At 34.1% G+C, this 23,304-nt stretch overlaps 4 protein-coding genes across 5 annotated transcripts; 1 reads left to right on the forward strand and 3 right to left on the reverse strand.

Moving 5' to 3' along the window:
- Window positions 1-3,204: 3,204 nt before the first annotated feature.
- LOC104713436 (uncharacterized) lies at window positions 3,205-4,569 on the forward strand. The gene is made up of 2 exons (XM_010430546.3): window positions 3,205-3,602; window positions 4,149-4,569. Exons 1-2 carry the CDS (start codon window positions 3,465-3,467, stop codon window positions 4,425-4,427), a joined length of 417 nt encoding a protein of 138 aa, XP_010428848.1. The 5' UTR covers window positions 3,205-3,464; the 3' UTR covers window positions 4,428-4,569.
- A 599-nt stretch (window positions 4,570-5,168) lies between these two features.
- LOC104713437 (uncharacterized) lies at window positions 5,169-7,375 on the reverse strand. Its single transcript, XM_010430547.3, has 3 exons — window positions 5,959-7,375; window positions 5,642-5,870; window positions 5,169-5,553 (listed from the first exon to the last, which is right to left on the reverse strand). Exons 1-3 carry the CDS (start codon window positions 6,846-6,848, stop codon window positions 5,395-5,397), a joined length of 1,278 nt encoding a protein of 425 aa, XP_010428849.1. The 5' UTR covers window positions 6,849-7,375; the 3' UTR covers window positions 5,169-5,394.
- Window positions 7,376-8,345: 970 nt separating this feature from the next.
- On the reverse strand, window positions 8,346-10,736 carry LOC104713438 (uncharacterized). The gene is made up of 2 exons (XM_010430548.3): window positions 10,284-10,736; window positions 8,346-9,619 (listed from the first exon to the last, which is right to left on the reverse strand). Exons 1-2 carry the CDS (start codon window positions 10,464-10,466, stop codon window positions 8,465-8,467), a joined length of 1,338 nt encoding a protein of 445 aa, XP_010428850.2. The 5' UTR covers window positions 10,467-10,736; the 3' UTR covers window positions 8,346-8,464.
- Window positions 10,737-15,028: 4,292 nt separating this feature from the next.
- LOC104713439 (DIS3-like exonuclease 2) lies at window positions 15,029-19,825 on the reverse strand. 2 transcript variants are annotated; one of them, XR_755618.3, is made up of 7 exons: window positions 19,196-19,766; window positions 18,573-18,955; window positions 18,409-18,462; window positions 18,238-18,306; window positions 15,993-18,123; window positions 15,840-15,911; window positions 15,029-15,746 (listed from the first exon to the last, which is right to left on the reverse strand). XR_755618.3 is itself a non-coding variant. In XM_010430549.3 (7 exons), the coding sequence occupies exons 1-7, from the start codon at window positions 19,302-19,304 to the stop codon at window positions 15,384-15,386; spliced, it is 3,177 nt and encodes a 1,058-aa protein (XP_010428851.2). In that variant the 5' UTR covers window positions 19,305-19,825; the 3' UTR covers window positions 15,029-15,383. The 2 variants fall into 2 exon arrangements, 1 of the variants encoding a protein (XP_010428851.2); XM_010430549.3 differs by having other exon boundaries at window positions 15,997-18,123; window positions 19,196-19,825.
- Window positions 19,826-23,304: the final 3,479 nt, after the last annotated feature.

Genomic DNA, 23,304 nt, shown 5'->3' on the forward strand with positions numbered 1-23,304 from the left:
AATTGTTTGTTCTTTTTAGTTTGTACTTTACTTTTAGTTTTACTAGAGAGGCTCTCAAGTCCCAACCTTAATTATCTCATAATTTCTCTGATAATCCTGATTGCTATAACGGTTTTTATTTAATTAAGTATATGTTGATATATATATATATATATATATAACATTGTGTTACCTTATTATATGTAGATATTAGTAATCAGTTTGGATATTTTAATTTACACAAATTCTCTCACATATAGTATATGATAGGTGAAGGCTTTACCTTTTCCTGCCCTGTAGTGAATTGTTAATTAGACCTTATATTCGACTTCGCAACTTCTTGGAGATAGGCTTTGATGAAGCTGTAAGCAACAAAATATATAATCATATCATATGCAAATATATATATATGCTGATCGTTATACACTAAAGTAATAATACTGGAAGATAGGAGCGGGCCGCGCGAATGAAAGATCAAATGGTCCATAGAAAGGTGGTAATTGCCAAACTCGAGGTGACAAAAAATGGAAAAGTCGGTTTGCTTTTTATTTTTTGAATTTTAGTGTTAATAATGCAACTTGTAATTATGTTGTCTACTTTGCATGTTTTGTATCAACCAACTTGATATATCAATGATCCAAATTAAAAGGAGTATGAGTTTTGAGAGGTTTACCATTTGGCTGCTCCTGTTTGATTCATTATTTGGGGAATTTAATTTTTTTTTTTTTGGTGTATCAAAGTAGTGAAGTAACCCTAGCTATAATAATGTAAAGATGGCATTAATCACTGAATACGGAGTGTCGCGTGGAAAGCTATTTGACCAAATATGCTTTGGGTCAAACAACGAACCCCATTGGACAGGCACTTTCATCAATCCCTTCATTAGTTTCATTTAAAAATCTCCATTAAGTATGTGAGTTTAATAAACAAACCCATTAAATTTATCAGTATGATGCCTTTATTACTCTTTGAGTTTAAATAAATTTGTAATAAACGAGGCAATATAGACATGCATGTCATATGGAAATGGAATGATGGAATCTTAGTAAGTAAATAAAATATGTATGACACAACAAATAATTTATTATTATGGAGGAAAAGAAGGAAAAGTCTAATTTAAAGATATGAAATACAGTAAAATGTTTGTTCTATTTTATTTTCGTCCACAAAGTTTATTAGAAATTGTCTTGGATATTACTAGTATTTGTAATACGGATGATCATATAATCTAAACAAGCTAAGTACGTGGTATTCGTGCAATTATCCAAATTATTGGCTGTGTGCATAGATGTCGTATATTGAATAATATGGCAGCCTTAATCTGTTGTCGACCAATCAAAGAAATAAATTACGTGTCGCGAGTAAATATATATCAATAATTTCAATAAATGCTTGTTACTCGTAGCTCTAGCTAGGGTGATATTTATTGCGATTGAAATTTCATTTATAGGCATAGTACAGTGTCTGTTTATAGAATTTGAAAATTGGACCGGCTGTTTTGTTTTTTCTTTTTTTCTTTAGGGGAATATTGCATGTTTGAGTGGTTAGAGTAGAGAGACTTCAAAGTTCGAATCTCCAAAGATTTGAGTCAAACTGTTGATGTAAGCAAAATTACCACAGGATCTTCATCATGACATCAAACCATTTCCTGAAGAGTACCAGTTAGTCGATATACCATGCACACACGCAAGATATGAATGAATCAGCCCAGATAACAAATGAATCGAGATACTTAATTTATATACAAGTAATTATCTTATATACGTATAGTCAGTGTTCAAGAAAGCGCTAGGCGGTATGTGGGCGGTGACCCAGCGCCTAGCGCCTAGCGCCTAGCGCCTAGAACGCCTAGTCGGAATTTTAGGCGTTTTAAGGCGGTTTAGGCATTTACAATACGAACATTATATATATAATATTATATGTAAAATTATGTAAAAATATACTTCCTCCGTTTCATAATATAGGATGTTTAGAGAAGTATTTTTGTTTCATAATATAGGATGTCTCCAACTTTCTATGCAGCTTTTAGATTAAATCTATATTTTATATTATGCAGTTTTATCTCTGATTGGTTAAGCTGTTTAAAAGTAATTTTTTCTTAATATGTGTGTTTTAACTAAAACATCCTATATTTTGAAACGGAGGGAGTATGTTAGAAGAAATAAATAATAATAAATCATAAACTAAAATTAGTAAAACTAAAAATATATTTATTTAATTTAGATTAATAACATATTAACCTTTATATGAATATAAACTTAAAATTTTAAATATATGTAATTAAAAATAAAAAATATACAATAAAATAATATTATGTGATTTTAGGCGGTCTAAACGGTCGTCTAGGCGTCTGCTGAGCGCCTAGCGCCTAGACGGCGTCTAGGCGACCGCCTAGACCGCTTTCTTGAACACTGCGTATAGTATATATTTTATCATTGCCACATGCCATTGCCAACATATTTATATGAGATTTAGCCAAAGACATATATATTCTGCACGTTGGTTTAACATAACGATTTAGTGTATAACCTGTAAGTATGAATCTTTGTCAAAAAAAAAAAAAAAAAAAAAAAAAAAACAAATACCTGTAAGTATGAATGAAGAGATGCTTACTGCTTAGCTATCAACAAGTATAACCTATATGTATTTGGATATGCTTTAACTGAAAAAGGTAAATAAGATGACATATATATTGAGATTATAATAGCTCTTACACAGTTACACTCAAGAATGTGTCTTCTTAAACTATTTACCGATTTGTTCAATCATAAACCAGTTCCAATTTTGTTTTGTTTTTTTGTTTTTTTTTATATAATCGAAATAGTGTTCATACCGAAATCTAAACTCATGTCTACGGATATAAAATATGTTAAAAAGACACATATGTTAAAATATGTTATGTTAAAATGTTAAAAAAAACCCCGGATATTTTACTATGTCTACGGACACACATTAATAAATTGGTAGGATTCAACCTAAATCCACAAATTATTTTGTGAGACAGACGATCAGACAAGCTGCTCTAAAAATTTAGTTCAAGCAATTATAAACTAAGTTTTGTAATTGAACATGTAACATTTTATTTACAGTATTAGTGATTCTATTGTTCTAAGAGCATGTACAACGGTAGTATTTAAAGGGTTTTTAGGGATGCTTAAGAATAAAAATAAATCATAATACATGATATACGTTAAAATCGATTCTTAATTAAGCATTTTTAGTATCGATTCTCATCTCATATGTGTCTGTCTCTGATTGGTTCGTAAATTTAACAAAAGAAAAAAAAAACATGGACGAAAGCTTTTTTTCCTCTCTCTTTCATTTCACGAGCCAATCACAAAAAAAATTCATCTAGGGTTTGGTATCTCTCTCAATTGCTGTTGAGGGTGTGATTGAGACGCTAAGAGAGGTTGGGTGGTCGACGAGTCCTCGTTCCTAGGGTTTGTGATTTGTTCGGACTCTAATGGTGAAGAAGCGAAAATCCGATGAAGCCACACGGATCGATGAAGTTGATCAAACAATGTATGGAGCGTTTCGAGGCGCTGCTAATTCGCTCTCTCAGCTCTATACATGCCATGAACCATCAATGCGTCTCTTTCCTCGCTGGTAAACGTCGCGGCATGGTATGTTCTGTTCTCTCTCTCTTGAGACCTTGTTCTCTATATCAAAGTCTCAATTTTGGTTTCTGGGTTCGATAAAAAGCCAATACTTTTTCTTGTTTGATTTTGGTTCACTATCTTGAGGCTTTGTTTTGTTTTGGTTGTTGTTTAAAGTTATTGGTGAGGGTATTACTGAATTTCATGAATATCCAATTTTGATTCCTCTGTTGTTGTTTTGGTCTTGTTGCCCTGTTTGCTATACTCTCTTTGAGTTGTTCAATTGTCGTTTATTGAATCTTTGGAGATAGAGAGACACTCTAAATTGGTTCTCATCGATATATAAATCTCATAAGTGGTCTTACTGATCAAAAGTTATGGTCTTTTGATCTTGAAGTGCCTGCTTTTTTTTGATTGATCACTCTAGCTTTAAGCTTGTGCTTAAGTTATTGGTATTTGGATTGATTATGACCTCTTCCTTCTGTTTGACTAGCTTCGCATACTAGAATCCAAAGATTTTGAATTTGGTCTGAAAAGTTAATTGTGTTTACTCTTTTTAAAACTTGTATGCAGGATGAGCTTGAATATGAACCTGAGGAGACATCGATACCAATCCCTGTGCAAGAGTTCCATCAAACCCAACAATTCGCACCACCAAACGTAAATACTTCAGTAGCTCATGGTCCTTCAAGTCACATAGCACAACATTATGATTGTAACAAAGAGAAAGTCTTGGTTCCACCAAATGGTCTCTCAAGTCCTGTTCGAAGAACCTTTCAGGAATTCAACTTGTGTGAGGCTAAATCTGGTAACCAGAATCCAAACTCTACAGGTGAGGAGTTATCTTACTGAAAATCTTGTTTCTTTTGGCAAAACTGAAAACAAATCATCCCATTGTAAAGTCTCAATTGTTCTGTGGTTAAAGTATTGTCTCATGTAAATATGTAATACACAAATCACTTCTTGAAACTTTGAGTGCTTTAAGGTTCCTCTATCTTCAGTGATTAGCCTTTGAAAATTTTCAAAAATTTTAAGAATCCAAAATTAGGATTTACCGTTGGAGTATACCATTTTACAGTTTTTTAAAAAAGTTTTTAACTTCATTATTTCCAAATATTATAATTAAAAACATACTTAAGTATCTTTTTTTAATAGCTCCAAAGAAATTAGAAATGCTAGAAATATTTATTGCGTCCACCTAATACATACTACATAATACGAAAAGAGTTCCGGAGAGGTTTTGGCATTTTGCAACTAATTCAGTCAGACCACTTACAGTTACAGGCCATTAATCATATCGATCCGTTGATTTTATAGTTTTTACTTGATATGGCTACTGTTTAACCTACCTTGACAAGTCTGGGTACGAATAATCTTCTTCATTGATTTATCCTATCTTTTTCTTTTTCTTGATAGTAATAATACTAAAATCCGAGTTTTCTTTAAAAAAAATAAAGAGATCAAATCAACTACGAAACAAATCACAGATTCCGATTTAAGGATAATATTTCAAACTACAAAAAAAAATCAATCTATCTATCTGTCAGTGATTCAGATCAATGTCAAAACATCAATCTTAAATCATCCACATAATTTCTTTTACAAAAATGAAAAGAAAACAAACATTACTTCCTCTATGTACATTTACATTAGTTAGGACAAATGTAAAAAAAAAAAAAAACCCTCCATAGTAAAGCTTCTCATAATTCAAAGCTTACCAGGGTTACATTAAAAACAAAACAAAAAAAATCTAATACATTTTTTTTCTATGTCATCTTTACTTGTCATTTTCACTTTTTTTTTTTCTTTTTCTAATGTTTTAATTTTCACAAATTTTACCATCCATTTGATTCTGAACGGCTTTCACAGCTGCAACTCTGGCAGCCGTCGCAGCTTTATTAGCTGCAGCCACAGCTCGTACCACCTGCTCATCGACCCGTCTTTGGTTCACTCCTTTCTTCACCCTCTCTCGTGCACTCTGCAATGTAATTATACTCATTAAGTACCTTTTAATCCAAAACATTTCCATCTAAAGTTTCAACCTTTTGGAAATATTTAAATAATACCTGAACCGCTCTATGAACCGGGCCGGATTCTTGAGGAAGATGGTTAACGAGATTACCATCATCCCATTCACCGGATTTGATATCACCGGTTCTGAATCTATACGTGCCATACCCTTGCTTACGACCTTCGTGCCAAGCTCCTTCGTAATAGTGACCATTAGCAAAATGGTAAACACCAAACCCATGAATCTTGTCTCCAAAATACTCTCCTGCGTACTTATCTCCATTTCTACAACAAAATCATCATAACTCAGAAATAAAAAAACAGAGACATATAAGCTTTTGTCTCCTTTTTATAGATATATATTTAAATATACCTGAAATGGTAAGATCCAAGTCCATGTTTGACACCAAATTTGAATTCTCCGACAAAAGAGCTTCCATCAGCACAAGTTTGAACACCAAAGCCATGGCTTTGACCGTTGAACCATTCACCAGAGTAAGAATCACCAGTGTAAAACCAGTAAACTCCGTAACCATGTCTAAGTCCTTGCTTGTACTGTCCTTTGTACTTGCTTCCTTTAGACCAACACTCGATTCCATAACCATCGTACCTTCCATTGATCCAGTCTCCTTCATATCTTCCGTTAACGAAATAGTAGTAAACTCCACTTCCGTTACACTTGCCTCTGTTAAACTCACCTTCGTAGAAATCACCATTGCTGAAGAATCGTACTCCTTCTTTAACGACGAGTCTCCTCCTCGTTTCATCTTCTTTGATCGGTTCCGGTTTTGAATCCCCGATGTACCATTGAACCGGTTTCGGTTTGTGTTTGGTTCGAGACCTTCTTACGCGAATCTGTTTGATTGCGATTACGGTTTGGTTGATAACCGCCATGTTGCGCGACGCGAAGAACAGAGCAACGGCGACGAAGATCAAACCGAGCAAGAGATTCTCCGACGTGAAAACCTCGTCGACGAAGAAGAGTAAAAAAGATGAGAGACTGAGGAAAGAGAGAGAAGCGAGTGTGAAGGCGAGACCCGGTTTAATTCGGTTAAATGACCCGAATGATTTAACCGGTTTTTTCCTCCTCTGTTTCTCTTCTTTCTCACCGGCTTCTAGATCTTGTTCTTCGCAGCGGTGGTGAGAGGTTTCGTTGAAGTCATCACATTCAGTGATTGAAGAAAGGCTTTGAATCGATGATCGAATTGTCGGAGATGATCTGAGTAACGACGACTGAGTCCTCGTTAGTTTCGATTGGCTCATCTCCTCTGATAAAAATAAAACAGAGCAAACAAAAAAAAAAAATCAAAAAGCTTTGATCGAGAGAAGGGCTCGATATAGAGTATGAATCACCACTTTCTTTCTCGAATTTTCCGGCCAAATGTTAAACGGAAATACGTTAGCCACCACTGCACCACCGTGCCGAGCATCGCAAACACAAGAGAACTCTTAACTCCGTTTCCTCTTTTACGTCGTTTTTTTTTTTGTTTTCCGGATAGTTTTCACGGTGAAGCTAATAAAAAGGTAGAAGAAGAGGAAGAAGAAGAAGCTCACTTTGCTTAAGAGAGAGAGATCGAAAGAGAAAGAGAGAGAAAGCTTTGAACTTTGAAGCGGGTTTGATGAGATTATTATTTTAAGAGACAGAGAAGAAAAAAAAGGAGTTAGATTCAATATTGACCGTTAGATAAAAAAAATCTGACGGTTGATTTAACGAAAGCAACGAACCGTAGCCGTTGGATCTGACTGAATACGGGGGGAAGAAGAAGAAGAAGAAGTCACGGTCTTGACGGGGAATATTAGGAGTCGGAGACGCTTTTTAGCTTTACTGTTGCAGGCCGGCACGTGCCGCTACACACACATACATCTCTTTTGGTTTGGTTGGTCACTCTTTTTTTCTTAAAATATAATTTAAACTTTTCGTTTTTTTTTTTTTATTAAAAAGAAAAAATCACTGCTTTTGGGAGAATTTTCTATATTAATATTACAGTCGATTTAGACTTTCAAAAGAATATTTATTTATTTTGGTCTATATTCATGGTAAGTATACTTTACTTTTTATCAATAATAGAAAAAGGTGTAAACCATAGACTACAAATAAAATCAACAATTCATATTGGGAAAGAAGATAGAGTTGGTGAAAACTGTAGTATATAAAGTATATATAGGTAGTCTACCAAATCGGACGATCGAGATGAATTACTTGATACGGAAATAAAAATAGAAATAAAGAGAAAGAAACACAAAAAATGAGTTTGGATCATTTTTGTGAATAAAAACATATTTACCAAACATCCTCGCATGGTGCACTCCGCATTACTAGGCCTCAAATATTTTTAGTAGTATATACTTTTCACATGGGACAATATTATATTCCCAATACTAATGCAAAAATAAATTATTTACATGTATGCTTTAATTTCACTAAAAATATCTATATTCGAAAACGTTTAAGTAATCTCAGTATCTCCTTATGGTTTCTTTGCAAAAGAACGAAAACGACAAAGCTTAAGCTAATGAGATTAGATTATAAATGGCTTTTCTAGTATTTGATTAATTAAGCTAACATCGCTTTCACTGAGATCTTAAGTCTAAGTTCTTCTCATGTAGTATTCAATTACTTTTTATTACTTTCGGCCTATAAAAAGATAATTACATCAATTTCAGTCTTTTAGAGAACATTCAACCTTAATTAGATTAATCTATTCATTTAGGATTTTTCAAGATTAAACAAAAGACAAAGACAATGTTTACTCTATCGCATTTAATAACGTCAAACTTTATTAGTAATTTGTTTTGCTGATTCAAAGTCTGTCTTGAAATGGAACCGAAGAAGAACGACATTAAAAATAGGGAGGTGGTTGGTTTACTAATTCAAACTTTCAGACTTTTGACTTTAGCTTTTGTTTCATCCTCTCAATTGCACCACGCAAAGTCTCTTCGTCTTTACAGAACGCAAACCTAACCAAGTTCTTCCCTTCTTCTGGATTCAAATAAAAGACGCTAGTGGGGATCGCAACAACTCCAACTTCTTCAATAAGATACTCACAGAAGGCTACATCGTTCTCCAGTCCAAATGGAGTGTGATCCGCGGTCACAAAGTAAGTCCCGCTTGACGGGAACACTTTAAACCCGACTTCTTTCAAACCCTTAACCAGTATCTCCTTTTTCGCCGCGTAATCTCTCTTCAGCTCTTTGTAGTAAGACTCTGGTGCCTTTAGAGCTGCAATGGCTGCCCACTGAGCTGGTGTTGATGTGGCAAACGTCAGGTAAGAGTGCGCTTGTCTAACTCCCCAAGTCAAATGTGGTGGTGCAATCGCCCAACCGATCTTCCATCCGGTTAAAGAGAAAGTCTTTCCAAGGGAATTCATGGTCACAGTTCTTTCGTACATACCAGGAAGAGATGCTATGGAGATGTGATCCATTTCAAAAGCAAGCTTGTCGTACACTTCATCAGAGAACACAAGCACATCGTTTTCAATGCAGAGGGATGCAATGGTTTCAAGCTCCTCTCTTGTGAACATCTTCCCCGTTGGGTTGTGTGGAGTGTTCATGAGAATGGCTCTGGTGTTTTTAGTAACCGCAGCTTTGAGCTCTTCCAAAGGGATGGAGAAGTCAGGTGGGCGCAAAGTGATTCCTTTTATTTTAGCACCAGCCATAGAGAGCGTTGCTTCATATGAATCGTAAAAAGGTGCAAAGAGAATGACTTCATCTCCAGGGTTTATTAAACCCAACACTGATGCAGCTATGGCTTCAGTGCAACCAGATGTAACAGTCACTTCTTTCTCCGGATCAACAACGAGACCTGTATCTTCTTGAAACCGGGCAGCAATTGCAGAGTTGAGCTCAGGAACGCCGTATGCACGAGCGTACTGGTTTTTACCATCTTTAATGGCTTGGATGGCAGCTTCTTTAATAAAATCAGGACCGTCGAAATTGGGAAAGCCTTGTCCTAAATTGATCGCTCCGTGTTTCACACCCAATATGCTCATCTGAGTGAAAATAGTAGTCTTGAACTTGTCTAATCGCTTAGCCACCTATGAGATTAAGTTGCCAAAATGATTTAGGATATATAACATCAAGAAGTCTAAAGTTGCAGCTATAACTGGAGATGAGTAATGTATTGTAATATAAATAACCAAAATTTTAATGAAATCATCCAAGTAAATAGTTTTTTAGAGGTTCTTGACTGTTACTACTAATCAATGGAGAATGTTTAAGTAAACAAACGAGAAGAATCAGCTCTTGGGTTTAAAACTCTGCGATGGTTTAATTAAAGTGAAGTCTATTATAAAAATTGGCTTTTTTAAAGCAAAACGCAATATTAGAGCTACCAACCAAGCTAAAAGGTGAAACTGGGATTGATCGATAGTGTAAACTGTTAAAGGTACCATGGGGACGTACAAGCATGAACTGAGTGGAATCCAAATCGGACAAAATTTGAAATCATTTCGAAGAACAGAGGAGGAAAAAAACAAAAGAAAAAACATCAAATTGACAGAACAGCAGCTTCCACAAAACAGAGGAGGACCCTTTGAGGACAAAAATTAGATCTTTCAAGAACACAAGACACGAGAATCGAAGCATATGTGCCTTTTTCATCATTTGAGTTAATAATACAGACACAAACTATTTGAGATCTCATCACTAAAGAAACAAAGACCCTACGGGGAAATTTGGAAAAAAAGAATATTATCATACCTGGACGGGTTTCTGAGTTTGCTGAGTCGACTCGTTCTGAGTCGTGGAAAATGTCATGGTGGCTCCGATTGAAGTTGAACGATGGGTATTCGCGTAGCTTCGTCGGGTATGAGTCGTGATTGGGAGAAGAGAGGATTTGAAGGTAAAATGTCTGAGCATCACACCATTTGTGTCCAGGTACATTGACTCTGCTGCATTACCACAGAAAAGATAAGCTTTTTAGGGTTTGATTCCGTGATTTAGGAATTTTCCTTTGAGTAGTTGCAACTTTTACATCAAGTGGGCTTTTTAGAACACGACTCATGATGATTCATGGGCCATGCTGCCTTGAAGATGATGACGCAGCCAAGTTTAACCTTTTTTGTTCAGAATCTAATCTAGTAGTATCTATGTAATAAAATAACAAAAACAAGGAATTAGTCAACTAATAAAAGGATAAACATATATGTTTAGGCAAAGGTTATTATTATTATTATAGGTTAGTGGCAAAGCCCACCAAAGCTGGCTTCGACTCCTCCACAGACTCTTTGTGGCTTTAATGTAAAGCCTGTGTGGCCAAGTTTAAAAAAGTATTAGATTCAGACCCGCACGTACGTGCGGGATTGATTTCAAAAATTAAGTTTACTTTCAAAAAATAAGTTTGCTATTAGATTTATAATATATTACATATATGTGGAGTTATGTTTGTAAACATATTTTTTTTAGGAATGTTAACATTCATAATCCGCACTCATACCAGTTAAGTATTCAGTTTGTTTATAATTTGGTTTAGACTAAAAAAGTGAGCAGTTTTGTTTTTGTTATATGTAAAGATAAACTACATTAAAAAAAAAAACAGTAAGAGAAAGACAGTATATCTATTTCAGAACATAATATAGTAAAACAAAAGTAGTATGTTTTGTCCTATATATGATTTTCCATCTAATAACCGTGGTTTTAATAATAATCTACACATTTCATATTATATAGTTTAGTTTATCAGATAAAGAAATAAGTAAGTGTTTTGGATCCTCACGTATGTGTGGGTTTTGTTTGTAGATATATTTAGTGTATAGAATCTATAACATGAAATTATAACCCTTTCACCATAGAATTTATTAGAATCGTAGCAGTTATGATATTAATCCACTAAAACTATTCTTAAGTGTTAAAAATTGTTTTTTTTTCCACTTATGAACCAAAATCCGCAAAATTTCAACATAGTATATATTTTGAATTAATATTTTGGAAATTGATAATATTTAAATTTTTTGAGATACTAATAAATCTAAAATCCAAAATTTATATAAAGAATATACTACTTTTCAATATAGTAAATCGTGGTTAGCTTATATATTACAAATATAATAACTGTTTTCATAATTGAAAAAAAAATCAATTTTTTGGTCTTAATCTATTTATTATAATCAAAATTAATTAGTATTATTGATAAACTTTTTTTTGAAATAAAAAATAAATAATGATTTTATAATGGACATATTCAATTAGATAGTCGTTTTTGGAAATAACAAATAATATACCATCAAATTAAAGAAGTTTATATATATAGAATATTGACTTTAATAATCTGATCTGTTAACTTTTAAAAATGATTTTCAAAAATATTGGGCATAAAACTATTGATATTCTAGGAGTCCATTTTTTTCCTTCATTCAACAATATTATTATACACTTGGTAAAATAGAAAACAAAAAAATATGAATTTACAATATCTTTGTAAAATATATCAATAAACACTTTATATTTTATACCACACATATATATATCTTATACTAAACGTGTGGATGGATGCACAAATCTTATATACAACATGTTGTTTGCTTGTTTAAGTCTAAACACAATAAAATCAATCACAAGTCGATTTGCATTATTTATTCGATTTGCACGTAAGTATATTGTTCACGTCATAATTAAAGTCCCTTGATTTTACTACTCCATGTTTCAACATGCATGCTTTCTTCTTCACATTGCTAATCTCACAAAAAATATGGACATCCTTATGTGTGTTTAGTGACTGCAGCCAAGCTATCATAAAATGGTTTTCATACTTTCTTCTTGTGTGATGTTTGTCTTAGGATGAGTTGGAATTGTACATAATTTTCAGGTTTATTAGTCATTTATTCTCGGTATGAACATAAAACATTTATTAACATAAAACTAAAAAACAATTTCGTTTTGATCAAAAAAGATGACAGTTTCATATACTTCTCAACTAATGTATAAACCCACCGACATTATTAGCTAATTTAAAAATATTTAAAATATTAACAACAATGAGAATCTTAATGTTTATGTATATTATATACATGAGTTTGATTCCCAAGTCCAAATCAAAGTTTGCCATCTACAAAAACAAAACACACAAATTAATAATACACAAAAGTCACCTTAAAACTCAATACTAACCACAAAATTACATCATTATTTAACAAAATAATTACAGCTCGATGAGTTGCTTTGAGGATCCATGTTCTATGAACAACTCTTCATGCTCTTCTCAATATCCTTATAACTTTTTTTGATGATTTAGTAAATCAATTTATAAACTCTTTCAATCAAAGAGTGTGTCATACAAAATAAAGATCAAACTTAACATAATATAAAATTCACCAAGTCAAGAAACTAAGTAAAATTCAAAAGTAAATAGATCAAAGTACCATAGTTTTGAAGAGATACTGACACACAAGCTGGGGAAACAACTCTCTCCATGCAACGGAGAAATCAAGAATAAAAAAACCTCAAAATTAGATTATAGTTAAATTAGCAAATAGAACAAAAAATATATGTACTATCGAAATTGAAAAACAAAAAAGAATATTCTAGGCTTTAAACATACATTTTCGTTATATATATAGGAAAATGGTATGACATAAGTTAAATATATGTTTGTGATTTTTCATTTATTGTTAAGATATTTTTTGCCCAAAACATTTTATAAATTTCTTAATTTTTCATTTATTGTTAAGATATTTCCTAAATATAATATTTTATTGTTATTATTAGAAACATTGCAGCCCATAATTTTGCAAATTTGTTAATTTTACATATTTAGAATTGCCCCTTATAAAAAACATATTTAGAATTGCCTTATTTTGCGTGACTATGGGGACACAAATATAATTTTCTTTTTTCATTATTAATGATATTTGATAATTTTGCAAATTTGTTAATTTTACATATTTAGAAAAGTCTTAATTTTTGCGTGACTATGGGGACATAAGTATAGATTTGTTTTTCCATTTTTATTGCTATTCGAATTTTTTTTTTAGGAATACAATATCTTAGTAGTTGACGATATTTTAGTTATTATTTCTTATTTAAAAAATTATGTTATGTTTGGAAAGATTGGAGATTTTTGGACTATTATATTTATTAGGACTCTAGATAATGCATTATTGGATCTCCTTCGTTTGGGCCGGACGTGTTTAACTAATTCAAGGGACTTTGTTTGTTAATGGGAATAATTAATCTGACTCCGAACACAGTATACATAATCCGAATTAATGAATCCCGGTTCACATACGGATCCGCACGTTTGGACGTTTTAAATTACTTTAATGTCCTTCTTGTATTGTATGCTTTTTAATTTATTCAGGGTCATTTTATGTCATATATTTTGGAATTCATTTTGCCTTGTAAATAATGCTTTCCTTTTAATAGTATAGTTAGTTATTATTTCTTATTAAAAAAATTGTGTTATGTTTGGAAAGATTGGAGATTTTTGGACTATTATATTTATTAGGACTCTAGATAATGCATTATTGGATCTCCTTCGTTTGGGCCGGACGTGTTTAACTAATTCAAGGGACTTTGTTTGTTAATGGGAATAATTAATCTGACTCCGAACACAGTATACATAATCCGAATTAATGAATCCCGGTTCACATACGGATCCGCACGTTTGGACGTTTTAAATTACTTTAATGTTCTTCTTGTATTGTATGCTTTTTAATTTATTCAGGGTCATTTTATGTCATATATTTTGGAATTCATTTTGCCTTGTAAATAATGCTTCCCTTTTAATAGTATAGATAGATACCTTTTTTTTTGTCTGTCATCGAAAGGTATATATGCTTTAAAAGTCTCATGGACTGTTAAGTGTTGTTGTTGTACTTGCTTCTTTTAGTCGAGTTAGATGTATTTCACCATAGCTAAATCTGTAAAATGATACAACTATACAAGTATAATCGAACTTATAATGAAGAGACATTGGTTTCGTCATATGTATTATTTGGACGGTATTTGCAGTTGTAAGTATTGCCTCCGTTTAAAGATTTTTCTGCCCATTGTTAACCGAGTTTCGCTACGTTTCGAAAACAGAGTAAAAATTACAGGTCAGGGGAATGTGTTTACGACCTCAAGTCATGTAAGTTGCTTTCTTTATCTTCCTATTCTTAGAATGTGAAGTACCAAATCTTCAGGACAGCAAAGATATTTGGTAAACATATTCAAGCGTGTCTCTCTTGAACGTTTCTGTAACCTAAAGTTTTCTTCTTTGCAGTGCACTAGGGACGTGGGTGCTCACAGTCTTAGGCGTGTTGGTTGCAGTTAGTTGCCAAGCCAGTCAGCGCCAAAGAGAGCTCTCAGAAGATCAAATGAAATTACAAGAAGCAACTCAGAATGCAGCCGCCAAACCAAATCCTACACCTAAGAATCTTAGTAGATCTCTCTGACATCAACCTTGTGCCAATATATCTTTTAGTCCTAAAGCACTTTTTAACAACATGGAGCAATTGCAATTGAGATTTTCTGTTGGAATCTTACTATTAGCAGAGAGGCTTGTTTACTCAATGAAATTTTACAAGTGAAAGCTTTTGATGATTTTGGCCAACCCAAAACTAAAACATATTGGGCAAGCAAATCTATGGAAAACATAGGAAATAGAAACACATTTAACTCAACTTCGAATCGAACCAATGGGGATTCCAGACCGAACCAAAAAACAACGGCGAGTCCCCACACTGGTCTCTGTCTATCTATATATCATCCAACTACGGAGCTGTTCTCGTCCCACATGATTTTTTTTTTTCCAGCAACTGTAATCTGAAAAATATACAGCAGTTGCTACAGTCTGCCTCTTAAGAGATCTCTTTGCTCCAATCATAAATAATATGAACTCATGTAGAGTCTCGCTCCTATATCGAGCGGACCGTCATCTCCACCAACAGCGTGAAGAACCACCGGAATTGTTGAGAAAAGCTGAACAGTCAACGGAAAAACCGCAGGGGCTACTTCGTCTTTTGTCACAGCTTCTGATGACTCGGTGTCATGGACAGACAATGCACTGAATTTTGCAGCACATAGGTCACTAGGACTCACCACATATGCAACTTCCTCCAAGGGCTTGAAGTAGCCTCTTCCTCCTCTCTTGAAATAGAGTTTATCAAGGATTAACGTAGACGTTGCCTCTAGCCAGTCTGCACACAAGCCTTCGATTTGGTCATAGTATATTCTTCGTTCAATCTGTGACAGCATCAACAACGATTAGTATTAAGCAGACTGTAAACAGGGATTTAGATCATTTAATAGGAGATACATGAACCAGTAGAGACTTACCCCGAGCTTGCTAATGTAAACAGTCATAAATCTTGATCCCAAGTTCATTACTCTAGCTTCGCACGGAAAAACCTGCAGGGAAAGGAAATATATGAGATTTCATAACAACCATAAACATAAGAAGCAGCTGAATGATGCAAGGTTCTAATTTACTTGCCGCTTTTCTCTTCAGCACAAACCAAGTGTAGAGCTTATCACATGCATCTCTGACTTTTCGAGAAGCCAGCTTCCTGTCATTGCAATAAGCAGCGACATCAGAGAGTATTTCAGTGGAGGGAACACCATGTTTCAAAGCAGCGACCGATAATGCTTCCTTGCCCTCCATAGATTCAGCAGCATCTTTATTGAAATGAATGCCGGTGAAACAGCTTCTCACTTCATCAATTGATGTTTGTTTCTGCTTTGAGTACAACTCCTCAGCCTCAAGAGCAGCAGCTATCGCACGGTGAACGACTATGTCCGCGTACCGTCGAAGAGGAGATGTGAAGTGAGTATAGAGAGGAACAGCTAGTGCATAGTGTCCCCACTCAGCAACACTATCCTTCAAATTCCCAGTGCAGAAGTAAGACGCTAACTGCATAGGTTTTATAGCATAATTGTTGAGAATATCTACAAAAACTGAGTCATCTTTGAGGTTTCCCGTAATTTTCTCCAATGACTCCTGGAGTTGGCCAGAAGAAGATATGTCCAAATCCATACCATGCTTTGAACAAAATCCTTCAAATTCTTTGAGCTTGCGTGTATTTGGTTCTGGATGCCTCCGGAGCAATGAACTATCAGGGTAAGCTCGAGAAATAACCTCAGCTGCTGTCATATTTGCTAAGAGCATAAACTCCTCAACAAGAAAATTTGAACCCTTTCTCGAACACGTCACAAAATCATACGGAACTCCATGTTCATCAAATAAGAAAACAGGCTTCGAATTCTCCAGCTGCAAAGCCCCGTTTCTAAATCTTTTTTGCCTTAAAGTGGTGGAAATCTCACTAAGCTGTTTGACAGATCGAACTACATCACTCCATTCGAAAGATCCATGCAACGAAGGCCAGCCATTATCTGTAACATCACTTTTCCCATCTATAATATCTTGAGCATGGTCATATGAAAGCTTGCAGCACGACCGTATAACTGTACGACCAATCCAGCGATCTATCACATCCCCTTCTCTATTTAAATCCCAGAAGATAGAAAATGCAAGCCTATCAGCTCCTGGATTAAGTGAACCTACGTTCTCTGACAGTAATGGAGGCAACATTGATATTTTTCTCTGCAGCATATAAACACTTGTCGACCTAAACTGAGCTTCTATGTCAAGAGCAGTCTCCGGTAAAACAAAGTAGGAGACATCAGCAATGTGAACACCGACTCTAAAAACACCGCCGGGTAAACTTTGCACTGATAGAGCATCATCGAGATCTGTAGCCGTCGAGGGGTCGATGGTTAATACACACAGGTCTCTCAGATCTTTTCTACGTTGAACCTCTTCTTCTGGTACTACCCAAGGGACACGTGGAAGACTAGTGAGCGAGCCAGGAGAAAATTCAGAATCGCAAACCAAGTTCTGATACAATATTGCCTTGATCTGAGGCTCTAATTCACTGCCTCGGCCAAAGAGATGTGTAATTTGGGCTACGGGAAATGGACTCCCTTCGCCCCAATCCACAATTTGGGCAGCTACCAGCTCTGCCTCGAGAGTTGGATCAATATTCTCGAGTCTTTCTCTAATGCTTCCAGGTAAGGCATGGAAGGGAACAATCAATTTAGGAAACCTAGGGTCTGCAGGCATCAGTTGGACGTATTCATCATCAGAAAGAGACGAAGGAGACTTGCACCTTTTTGCATCACCTCCCTTGTAATGACTCCATCCCTTGATATCAAGCAAGCCCACGATAGAATCCCTTACAAGTGATTTTTCAACAACAGCAACAACTTGTCCCGTTGGTCGTTTGTGGGGGAAGGAACTAAGGACGCCGCATAATTTCTCAACTGCACTGCCATTTCCTTTCTGCTCACTAGAAGAACCCAAATACGAATCCAGTAATGGTTTCGAACTGCGACTAACACAGTTCTTACCTCCTTGTCCAATAACTGGCGATCCGTTTATCGAGAACCCATCTTCAAAACCTTCCACCACATCAACAGATTTCTTTTGTCGAGCATTTATGTTATCTTTCTCTGGGGGACTGTCCGTTACTTCAGACCTAGCAACACTTTCAGTAACAAATCCTTTCATCTTGGGCCACAGTGAGAGAGGATCCAATTTAATAACAACAATATCTCCTTCCACCTACATAAAGAAACACAAGTCTGAACTTAGGCCAAAAGGGAAAAACTCTAAGACTGAAATGCAGAAAAAAAACATAAGTCAGGAAGTTTAGTGTAGGGAATAAACCAAACTTACTGCTCTATTTTGGCCAACATTTCCATTGATTAGAATATCTGTAGGGACTCCATCGATCTTACAGTAAGCCTTCAAAAGGAAACAGACAAAAACATTGATTCAAAGTGAACATAAGAAATCAACAGTTTAGAAACTTAAAATCTCTTGGAAAAATCAGATGTAGCTTCTGACCTCATAGCGGTTATGAGCATTCACCCGAAATAGTGCTTTAAAAGCTTCCCCCTTCTGATACAATGCATAAAAGTAAACTATGAGGTCCAGAAAATATAACTTAAAAAATGTTCTTTCTTGAAGAAAACATGAGAAACAATAAAGAGAACATCTCAAAAACAAACCTCTAAAGCTTCGTTAACAGCATCAAGAGACCAGTGTGAAGAGAAAATCTTTCGCTGTGAGGAACCTTTAATCTGCTGAAACAAGTCACCATCCATCCTAGGAGACTGGTCACAAGCCCTAGGATCAGGGCACGACTTAGACAACAACTGTTTACTAACTTCAGGAGAAGGAAGCAACGGACTTGCACATCTCCCGGTTTCTGCTGGCCTCTCAAAATACAAAGGCGGCACAGAATTGAAAGCAACATTAGACGCTCGCATGACTCCAAGTCCATTGGAAGTATCCATTTGCTGTTGCTTGGATGAAGAAGTAGAATCTTTTGCTTTACCCCTACTGCTATCTCTACCATCTGACGACTCCACATGTGTATCTTCTACAGGTACTGTTCCATGACATCAAAGTTGAAAACTTGTAAGGTAAAAAGGCAACAATAACTTTTCTTCATCCTCAATAGTTAAAGAAGAACTGAACCCAAAAAAAAAAAAATCCAAACTTTAAACCCTAATTATCAATTTTCAAACTACAGGATTCATAGCAAAACCCTAGAGCTATCAAACAAGCGTACATTATACGAAATCAATTGAGAAACAAAAACCCTAAAAGAAAAGATTTTTAGAAAAACCTGAGGTAAGCTTAGATCGACGAATATGTTTGCTTGGTCTGTTCCTCTTCTTCTTGATGTGACCGTTTTCGATTCTTTCAACTGATTGTTCCGTCGAATCACTCTTCATTGCTTTACAAGTAATAAACTCTCAACGAGCTCTCTGAGTTGTAAACAAACAAAACTACCCTAAAAAGAAAAAGCTAGAATCTTCCGATCAGATTATATAAAAAAGAACAGAAACGGAAGAAGAAACAGAATCGGGGAATCCAAATCAAAGATTAACAATAAATAAAAGAAATCGCGAGTTGATTAAAAGAAGAAGAAAACAAGATCTTGAATCTTATCAGAGGCCCAGAGATGATGAACAAGAGAAGATGAAAATTAATAAAATAATAAAATCTTTTTTTTTTTGGTTGGCAAAGAAAAAGAAAACGACGTTATGATTGGTCGGCGGGCGCAATCCGCCGACTGTGTTTTGCCTTTTTTCCTTTTTTTTCTCTTTTCTTTTATTATTATTTTCCTTTTTCGTTTTCACTTTATTTTATATATTGATTGAGCTTGAGTCGGTTCGGTTGTTTATCGGATGGCTATTGGAGCTAGCCCACGCTCTCTTTTTCTTTTTTAAGAGTTTAGATTTTCATTCACCTCGTTTAGCATATTTATTTTTACCCTTTTAAAGTACCAGTTATGATCATACCCTTTTAAAGTACCTTTTAATGGCTATACGTTACGATTATGATCAAAAACAAGGATTTTATTGTACCAAAAATAAAAACACTTTAAAAAGTGCAAAAAAAAAAAACTTTGCGTCTTCTTCGAATGATGTGTTTAGTGTTTACTATTTGAGAGAAAATAATAAAATTATTGTGTTATAATGAAATTTCATTTTTTTTTTTTTTTTAATGTGATATGATGAATTTAGACCATCATTACTCGAGAAATAGGTGAACATTTCTCAGAAAATAATAAATTTTTTTTTTATTATATATATTCATTATTTATTTATTTTTTATTATATATACCAATGAGGAAATGACACCTTTCTGTTTAGTAGAGAGAACCGTTTCTTCCAGTCCTCCAGCAAGTAACGATTTCTTCTGATTTCTTCTGATTTCTCTTCTCTCTCTTCTTTTTATTATTTTTTTAATAAAAGCAATCATGTGAGTAACCACCGATGTGGATGCCCTTAGGACCCCTTGACGAATTTAGAATTTGTTTTTGTTATGGACCCAAATTATTGGCAAGTTCTATTTTGACAAAAAAAAAACTCGAAATATACACGTAACAGGCCGAACGTAGGCCCACGCTTAATATTTGGAGTTTCTCCAAACGGCCTGTCATGGGAAAAAGTGTATTATACACATCATTATGTCATTGGTTGTTGACCCAAAAAAAAATAACACATTATATGATGATATAATTTTCTTTCAAATAATGTTAAAATACTGCAGCAAGTTTTGTTGAATATAACAATTTGACGATGGATGTAGTGAAATTAATTCAATTAATTTTTATATGACCATCTAATTTAATTAAGCTACTATATATACATAAAAAAAAAAAAAAAAAAGCAGTCGATAAGAATAATGTGAAGGACATTTGGTCAGGATAGAGATTGGCAACTAGAAACAGACGCAGCATGTGGATGATGAAGATCAATATCTGACTGTCATTTTCAGACAATATGTGTATCGATCGAATTCGAACAAGACTTACAATAGAAAAGGACGGACGATACGATACGTAGTGTACATTACATGTATACATATTCAAAGCACAAGCATACAAATACAATTCTTCATGCATATCAATGTGAAACCCTCCAACGCATAAACTTACAAACCTGTCATGTATACCCATCCCTTTTTTTTTTTTTTTTTAATTAACCTATACTTTTATACAAGTTGCTAGCTAGTGTCTGGTTTGAATAAACTGAAGTGTAGGAATAGTACTATATATGTATATATAGAATTCTTATGGCTTTCTAGTTATTACAAAATATTTCTATCGGAAAATGGGATATATGTTAGTAAATGTGTTACGATTATAATGTAGCCAGTTCCATATATCCGGTGTGGTTTCGGTGCATGCATGAACTCCGAATCTAATAAAAATAAGGAAAAAAAAAATTATATTTAGGTTTTGAATATAAGAACAATCGTTGTTTGAAATTTGATAATTGAAAAGATAAAACGAAAGGCGTCTGAATTTTGCCATGTGAGATATGTAGCTTTATCTCAGAAATTAAGGAAGGGGATGGAAAATATATAAAGGTGAAGATATCGAAGATGATTTTTCTTCTGTTTTCTTTTCACCAAGACCCCACGCACGTGCGAGCCTTATCCACACGCTTTTCCTTGTCATTCTTCTTTGCTTACTTGCAGAAAATTCAGTTCACTAAATAGATTTTTTTAGCTAGTTAGCACATCGTGAGAATGTGTTCATCTTGATTTTTAGTGTCTTGTCCTATTCTCGTAGCTTTCTAGAAATTGATCGGATACTGTTTTAGTTGTCTATTAATTGATGATATAAAGTTTGATCTTGTCGGATTTTAAAAAAAAATCTTTTGAATAAATTAATCTACCAAGTATACAACTCTTCTTCGATCTTAACACGTTTGTTTTCTTGAAATGTATCGCAATCTTGATATTGGAAGTTCATGTTCCAAATCAATACATAACTAGCTAGCTACGAACTTTAGTTTAAGTACGTTAACAGAAAACACATGAAAGCATGTCATTAAGACCTTACCTATAAATTTTTGCAGGATATATAGTATTTAATTTTGACCCAAAAAAATGTAGGATAACTGGATAATAGTACTATTCGTCAATGAAACTGTAGTCTTTGCATATTTGTTTATTTTCTAGTGATTAAACCTAAAGTGAGTGGTGTAGTTGTTTTTTAAATACCACTTTTTAATTGAAGGAATATCACCGAAAATTTTAAACCACATTTTACTTTAGATTTGTTTCCAAAATCTGCCAAAATTCGTCCTTTTCCCAGTGAACTTCTTCTTTTGTAGTATTATATCACTGCAACGCAATGAAATTAGGTTAAATATATTCAAGGATGGATTATGATATCATTTTTTGTATCATATCGTTTTGGCCATATTGTTTTTGTACTATTTTGTTTATTTCTTTAGCAGGTAAAGAAAATGGCAGAATAGTAGTGACCCAACTTCCCATGAGATTGATTGGAGCATGGAAGTTAGAAAGCTAGTCAAAAAGCAGTTTTGTTAGATTGGGGAATCCATAAAAGCTATTACTATAATATTTGTTAGGAAGTGTTTTCTTCAAATAAGCCCTTTTTTATTTATCATATCTTACTTAGTACTGCAATCATCTTTTACTAATAAGGCTAGTTGCTCCGGCATGCAATAAAATCAAAATGAATTACTTACATGAGTAATGTTGTAAATGTTTTTTCATACAAATTTTATATGTTTAATATAATTTCAAATTTCTGTTATTTTCGGAATGACATCAACATGACAGAATTAAATATTTATTATATAAGTATAATATTTTCTTTCTGTTATTAGTGTTGATTATTAGAATTTAATTAGTTTCTTTTTTGGTTAGTACCTTGTAAGCCAAATGTCACCATCTCGCAAAATCAACCCAAATGTCAGGTCTTTCGCGTAAACCAGATAGTGAGCTTGTTCCTACTTAATTATTGCGACTAAAAAGCTATATGGTCTACTTTTTTATTGTTGTTGTGACGTGTAACTTATACCTTAAATTACATCCTAAGAAAAAATATCATAGCACTAGCAAAACGTTTCCGCAATGTCAATTACTCAATTATTCACTCTTCAGTTGAGTACTCTACCAACCATTGAATCAATGGGTGATATGAGAAATTTAAACCGATTGTGATGGTCAGCCAGTGCTTTGTAAGAAAGGCTGCCTAAGTCTTAACATATTGTCATACTGACATCCGCCTGCCATAAGCTTTTGCCTCCTTTACGAAAAAAAATAAAAATTCGCCTTTCATTTCCTTTTCCTTTTCTGATGTGATGCTTACTAATTTGCCCATGAGAGCATGATTAGTGGGGAATACTGACAGAGGTACTCTCAAAATTGGGCCCCAAATTTGATTAAAAAACCTATTATTGAGTC

The sequence above is a fragment of the Camelina sativa genome, chromosome 9 (assembly GCF_030686135.1).
Source record: "Camelina sativa cultivar CO46 ecotype springtype chromosome 9, ASM3068613v1".
Lineage (NCBI taxonomy): Eukaryota > Viridiplantae > Streptophyta > Magnoliopsida > Brassicales > Brassicaceae > Camelina > Camelina sativa.